The sequence below is a fragment of the Tetrao urogallus genome, assembly GCF_951394365.1.
Source record: "Tetrao urogallus genome assembly, chromosome: 14".
In the NCBI taxonomy this organism is placed as follows: Eukaryota; Metazoa; Chordata; class Aves; order Galliformes; family Phasianidae; genus Tetrao; species Tetrao urogallus.
Window position 1 is genome coordinate 639070 of NC_136827.1, and position 6799 is coordinate 645868.

Consider the following 6799-nt stretch of genomic DNA (forward strand, 5'->3'; position numbering starts at 1 on the left):
AGCCAGTGGGAGGTCACGCCTGGCCGGTGCTGCTCGCGGCCGGCCCGCCATCCGGCTCAGCTGAGGCACATTTTGTTCTGTGCTTCCTGCATCCTGCCCTGAGCCCCGAACCAGGCGGGGGGGTGCGGGTCAGCCCGGGGCCAGGCTGCTGCCCCTGCTGCCCCAACACCGGCACCGCTCAGCCCTCCCCGGGCGCTCCACAGTGGCACGGCCTCCACGCTCTCTGGTCTTTTGTTTCTCCCAAATCTCTTTTCCTAGCTGGAGAAGGCTCTGCCCCGTGTGTTGAGAGCTGTCAGGCATGGGGGCAGCCAGGGCGAGAGCTGATGGAGCCTGGGGAGGTCCCCCCGCGCCCCTAGGCGCTGCCCTCTGCCACGCTTGTGGGCTTGCTGCCCACACGACAGAGCCCACGTACGCACGCTGCCCCACTGCTCCGCTGCCCGGGGCACACATCTGGCCAGCAGATGCTGGAGCCAGGATAAAGCTTGGCTGCACACCCTTCCAGCCAGGGTGACTCTGCATGCTCCAGCCCACCCGGCACCCCCATCCTCTGGCTCCAGTGCGATGGGCAGCGCAGCGCAGCCCCCAGCCCGGCACAGTGCAGCACAGCACAGCACAGCACAGCACAGCACAGCACAGCACAGCACAGCACGCCCCATCCCGCTGACCAGGCGCTGCAGAGCCATCCCAGACACCGGGCATCTGCTGCCCAGCCACCCACCTCACTCACCTGCAGGAGCTCCCGTTGCTGCACGCTGTCGGTACTTGTCCCGACAGAAGGGTGGCAGGGCAGTTACCTGTGGCACACGAGTCGTATTGTTTCACACAAACAAACTGCACGCACACCATGGCACAGCTCCACACGGTCAGGCTGCACGCACTGCAGTTCCCCCCCCGGCCACCCCGCACTGACAGGAGCAGGGAACCAGCCCCACTGGTGCCGGCAGCCCCATGCCCACCCTCGCCCAGCACGGCCAGCAGCACAGCACCCTGCTGCAACGCTGCTGCCCGCAGCCCGGGCAGGTGGCACACAGGGACGGGGAGAAATAACAGAGCTGTGAATAATGACACAAAACATGCATTCATTTTATTCACAAAAACAGCCTGGATCGCTAAAACATTACAAACAGCATTTCAATTTAATGATGTAGAGAGCTGGAGACGGGGATTTGAACAGAAGAGAAATATCACTTTTCGTAACTGCTTCAGCACAGCTCCTGCAATATTGTTTTTATTTTGATTTTAACTTCGGTGAGTTTACAAAAATTGCTTCTAGGAGTAAACCATTGCGATGAGGAGTTTTTCCGTACGCGGTATTTCTTGTCCTATATTAATAAACTAACAATGACGATTTTTTTCCTTTTTTTTTTCTTTTTTTTTCCTTTTTAAAATTCTCCTTTTTTTTTTTTTTTTCGACGGCCGCCATTTTTGCAGCAATTGTTGCCTTCCATCCTTCATTCCAAACCTCTTGCTGGTTAAACGTGCGCAGGTGAATGGCGAGGAGAGGGGTACTACATCGCTTTAAACATATTCTCATTTATAAACATGAAGTCGAGGCATTCTAGAAACTATCCACTCTATTGTATGACGGGAAAGAATCAAATAAAAAGTATAAATGAGGGTGCAATTAAACAACTGTGCTAAATTACAGTAGTGCTTATTAGTAACTAGATTTTAAAAGGTTACTGTAAATTTACATTCCCTACACAAGTACTGCATCTTTCACACATAAACAACATCAACACCAAAACACAGAAAGAAACTGATTGTCCATACTCTGTCTATTAAGTCTTGGTACTTTACAGATCCATTGTTTTTTTCTTTTAATTATTTTATTTGAAAAGCAGTTAAATGTCTGACTAGGACTCGAAGATGTTAAACAAACGCAAAAAAAAAAAAAAATTATAAAAACAGGAATGAAATTTGCGAGAAAATATTTTTGGTTCTAAAGAGACACAGGTGCATCCATTCATTTCAGCCAAAATCCCTTGCCTGAGACAACACAAGCAAGCAGTGACATTGCACTTGGATGACAGAGCTTTGGGATTCCCGTTCCTACTGAAACCATCTGAACGCAGCTCCTGTAGGAAGCATCACCTTCTGGAAAGGAAGAGAGAAGGGAGGGGCAGGACAGAGGGACAAGGCGTTAGGCGGGCGGCTGCCATCCCCGGGACGTGGGGCCGCCGGAGCAGGGGACGGGCACCCAGCCCTGCCCAGCCCCACAGCTCAGCCCCCCAAGGCTCAGCGTGGGGCTCCCGGCCAAGCGGCCGCAGCGGGGCCTCCACGCAGCCATCGCCTGCAGGGCCCCGCCGCCCGCTGCCCGGGGCTCCCGCTGCAGGAAAGCCCTCCCGAATGGCTCCCCGTGCCACGCAGGCACAGCCGCACGACCCCCCGCCTCCCCTCAGCCGTGCTGAGCGCCGCGGCCGGGCGGGCACGGACAGTCCTGGCCCCAGCGACCGGGCTCAGGAGCTGCTGGGGACGCCGACCCGTCCCAGGGGATTGCCCACCATCCCACAGAGCAGCCCCAGCACCGCCTGCCTCCATCGCGCCGGACATGGGCAGGGATGAGAGCCGCCGATGTGGGCAGCCCCAAGCAGTGCCACCTGCAGCCACCTCCAGGGAAGGAGGCAAAGGGGGGTGAGGGGCAAAGGCCGCTGAGGAGGGCCCACCAAAGCCCCCTCCTTTCGTTTCTGCACACCCAAAGGAGCACGGGATAGCAGTGGCCGGCACTGTCCCAAAGCTTGGCGGAGACGTCCCCTGTCCCAGCCCAGCCAAACCCTGCCTGGCCACGAGGAGCGAGCAGTGAGGAACCAGCAGGTTCTCCGACACCACCCGGGAGCTCCCTGAGCCCACACGCTGCTGCACCAGAGGCAGACGGGTGCTGAGCCCCTCAGGTCCCTCGCATCGCAGCGGTGTCACGATGGGGAGCACGGCACGATCACAGGGCCATGGCACCCTGCGCTGCTACGGCGCTGAGCGCAGCCCCGCTCCCTGGGACGGGCTGCTGTCCCTGCATGCTGTAACCAAGCGTGTGAGGAACACAAGTGCCTCTGAGCCACGGGGCACGCAGACAGGCAAGGTCCAGCTCTTCGGATACTCCTAGTTCTAACTGCCCTGGGAGGTGTCTGAGACAGCTCTCCACTACCAAGGGGAGACGGACAAACAGCTCTAGTGCAGATACCCAAGGGCAGATCTTCCCTCATCCCTGCGATGTGACAACAACCATCACACCAGCGTTAGCAGGAGCACCACAGTCACCTCACCAAGGCTCTGCCAGATGGAGGACAGCTCTGCTGAATAAGATCCCCACTGTCTGTGGCCTCCATGTGCCTACAGCTCATCGGAAGAGCCCATGGCTACTCGTCTGGGGCCACAGTGCTGCCAGGGGCTGGCTGGGCCCAGAGGAGCCCGGTGGGTGCAGGGTTGTGCTGCCGCCCGCTGCAAGACCTCGACCCGCTTGGCCGGCCCTACCGCCTCGTCCAGCAGCCGCTCCACCAGGACACCAGCAGCGACTGGTTATGCAGGCTCTTTAGATTTGCAGATAAAGCTTAACGGCGGGATAGGGACTTAGCCTGATTTTTATGCTGCCATAAAGGTTTAATTCTATTTTTTTTACTGCTTGATTTTAGATCAATGTTTAATCACAGCTGCAGCCCCCGTCCGGCTCTCTGAGGACGCTGCTGCCCACAAGAGTGGCTGGCAGACGGAACGGCCTGGCAGGGTCACTGCGGGCTGCTCCTCTGCCACTCAGCTCTGGCACAGCCCCTGCAGTGGGATGACACCTCACGAAAGCCCTATGAATTTCCCAGCCCGACACCAGCACCGCTGTGTGCCAGCAGCCTGCTGGGAACCACGGCCCATGGCGCTGCCCACCTCCAGTCCACAGGGCTGTGGGGCAGGCAGGGGACGGTGGCTCCATCAAGCCAAGACGGGTGATGTGGGCTGAGACTTAACGACACAGGTGGTGCTGGGTCCCAGTGCTGCCATCCCAGCTGCACAGGGCTGCAATCTCATTCATCCCTCCCAAGGAAAAGGCCTGGCACAGGCTGACATCTTGACCATGGCTGCTGCAGGAGCACCTGCTCCAAAAATCAGACAGCCCAGCATCACCCACCCTCCTCAGCCTCAGCGGCCCTGCGCTCAGGAAGGATAGGACCATCCTCTCTGGGCCCCAGTGCTAGCAGACTAAAAGCCGCATCTGAGCAGCTCCAATCTCAGCCAGATGTAGAATGGGAAAACAAACCAGGGGAGTGAATGTTTCATGGGCTCCCTGTACTATTTATTGTCCCCAAACCAGCACCACGCCGGGAGAAGGGAGCAGCTCCTCTGGCTGATGTGAGCTCTGATTCTATTGACCCGCTTTAGGACTCTTCTGAAGAGATGAACTTTTTTTTCCTTTCTCCCTTTTTCCAGATCACTGACTCAGCAAATTAGAACAAGAATATAATTTAGCAATACAGCGGTTTTTGAAAGACACAGTCCCCCTCTCCTCATCCCCACCGCCCAAATAGATTTTTTTTTTCCCCTTCACGATTCATTCAGAGCTGATGCTAATTGAAAACGTGGGACGTGGTTAAGGAAACAGTGGGTTATCTCTTTGGGAAGAGCAGAGCACAGGCCGTGCCCTCGTGCCAGGACACACGATCCAGCCGATGTCAGGGTGACTTCTGCCCTCCGCCAGCAGCAGCAGGAGGACAGGGAAGCACAGCAGATGGCTGGATGGGCCACCACAAAGATCGCACAGTATGATGGAGGATCTGCAGAGGGGCCTCGACACAGCACAGCCCAGCGCTCCAAGCCCTCACCCACATCGCACTCACTAGAGGACCATGTGCCTGCCGGCCACGCATGGCTCAGGGCAAATTCCAGCCCATCCCATGACCCAGCCCACCCGCCGTTCCTGCAGTCCCCACGCCAGCAATGTGCCTGCCCTGGCTCACAGCAAGGCAGCCCCCAGCCCGCTGGGTCATCAGCAGCTCCAGGGCCAGCAGTGCTGTGATGGCACAGTCCCTGCGGCCGCAAAGCATCGCCCTGCAGAGCGTGGGTGCGGCACGTGCAGGGAATCACGCTCAGCACAACGCTCAGAGCAGGGCTGCATCCCCCACCACAACAGCCATCCAGAACACACGCACTCCAGGAGGCACCTCAGTGAACCCCCTGGGATGCTCAAAACAGCGCTGCCCCAGCGCAGCCACAGCGCCGCGCGCCAAATCTGCTCTGCAGCCAAACACAGGGCTCCCTGCTACCACGTGCAACGAAGCTGTGAACTAAAGGACTGGGCCCCAGGCCCACAAACACGGCTTCACACCCCTACCGCCTGCAGGTCTGTCCTACAGCCGCCCCTGCCACCCTCTGGCCCGTCACCAGGTCAGGAGCTGCTGCCTGGCGTGGGAGCCGCGCCACTGCACCACAACGCTGCTCCAACGCTGACAAAAGGCCCCCGTCACTGGGCATCCCCAGCCCTCAACCAGCACATGGAGGGGACAGGGACAGGGACGCTGGGCAGCGTACGCAATTCGTGGTGAGAACTGATAATGGAAAAGAAAAAAAGTAGGAAGTACCAGGTGTTTTATTATCTAGGGCAAGATCCGAACCCAGGAGAGCTGCCCGAGGAAGGGTTAGGGTGCCTGACAGGGGCCGGTTACCTCCAGTGCTGCAGAAGGCTTCTTTTTGAGTTCTTCACATTTTCGGAATTTGCAAATCTGGTGGCCAGTTTTGCGATTCCTACAACTGCTGCACTGCTCGCAGTTTATCCGTCTTCGGCAGGGCGGGCACATGCCACATCTTTTCCGTTTCTTTTTCCCCGAATTGATGGCAGATGCCAATTCATTCTGCATTGGATACTCTGCCAAGCCAGCCATATGGAGCGCGCTCTCTGCCAGAAACACGCCAGCAGGGGTCATAATGAAAAGGCCTGGGTTGATGGGAAAAGCCCCCAGGTAAGGAAAATCAGAGGGGCTGTTCATTGTCTCTGCAGCTGAGACTGCCTCCATATCAGAGATACCAGTCCCATGGTCGCTTGCTAGAGGAATATGCTCTTGTACCACTCTTTTGAGCATTTCTGTCGACTGAGCAAACTGTTGTAGGGCATTCTGTCCTTCTGAGGAGATTTCTGCCACCCTGTCTAATTTGCTCAGCATACTAGAGATGTTTTTGTGCTTTGAGGTAGAATTACTTTTATCCACAGTTGCTTCGTTGCCATTAGTTAAGGGGTTGCCTTTCTCTGAATGTTCGCTTACCGAGCTGCTGCTACCAAAGGTGGAATAGTGGGAGAGCGGACGGGACTTCTTAAGACTTTTGTTCAAAGGTTCACTTATTATTCCACTTTTGTTCCTCCTTTCGGAGCTGACGGGGGGATGAGAGTCATCTTGGTTATTTTTTTCCGTCTCTGGCTTGTTCCCAGTGTCTTGATGGGAGCCCGAATTCGACATGGTGCACGGAGCGGAACAACAAAACCAAACCAAAGAAAAGCACCCCAAAGCCCGAGCGGAAGCCCCCCGAATCCCTTCTGGCAGCACCGACACAGCGGCCACCGGACAAAGCTCACACGGGAGCGCTCATGAACGGGGCGGGTCCTCCAGGCTCGGCCGCAAAGGTCTTCAGCACAGCTTCAGTGCAGAGACATACTCCGCGGCTCTGATACAAAACATACGGCTCTGGAAGTAGAAAATAAAAGAGAGTTAGTCCTGGCAAGAGCAAACGAGCTTTTCAAAGCAGCTCTTCCTCCCCCTGCAATGAAACTCTCAGCGCCACGAACAAAGAAACTCCAGGGAACGGACTTCGGTGGAGATCCGTTCCGCTG

General features: G+C 56.6%; 1 protein-coding gene across 1 annotated transcript; it reads right to left on the reverse strand.

Annotated features, from left to right (window-relative positions):
- Positions 1 to 2052: 2052 nt before the first annotated feature.
- Positions 2053 to 6428, reverse strand: CXXC5 (CXXC finger protein 5; the record flags this gene model as incomplete). Its single annotated transcript, XM_079542375.1, has 2 exons — positions 2053 to 2097; positions 5643 to 6428. 2 exons carry the CDS (start codon positions 6426 to 6428, stop codon positions 2053 to 2055), a joined length of 831 nt encoding a protein of 276 aa, XP_079398501.1.
- Between the last annotated feature and the right edge of the window lie 371 nt (positions 6429 to 6799).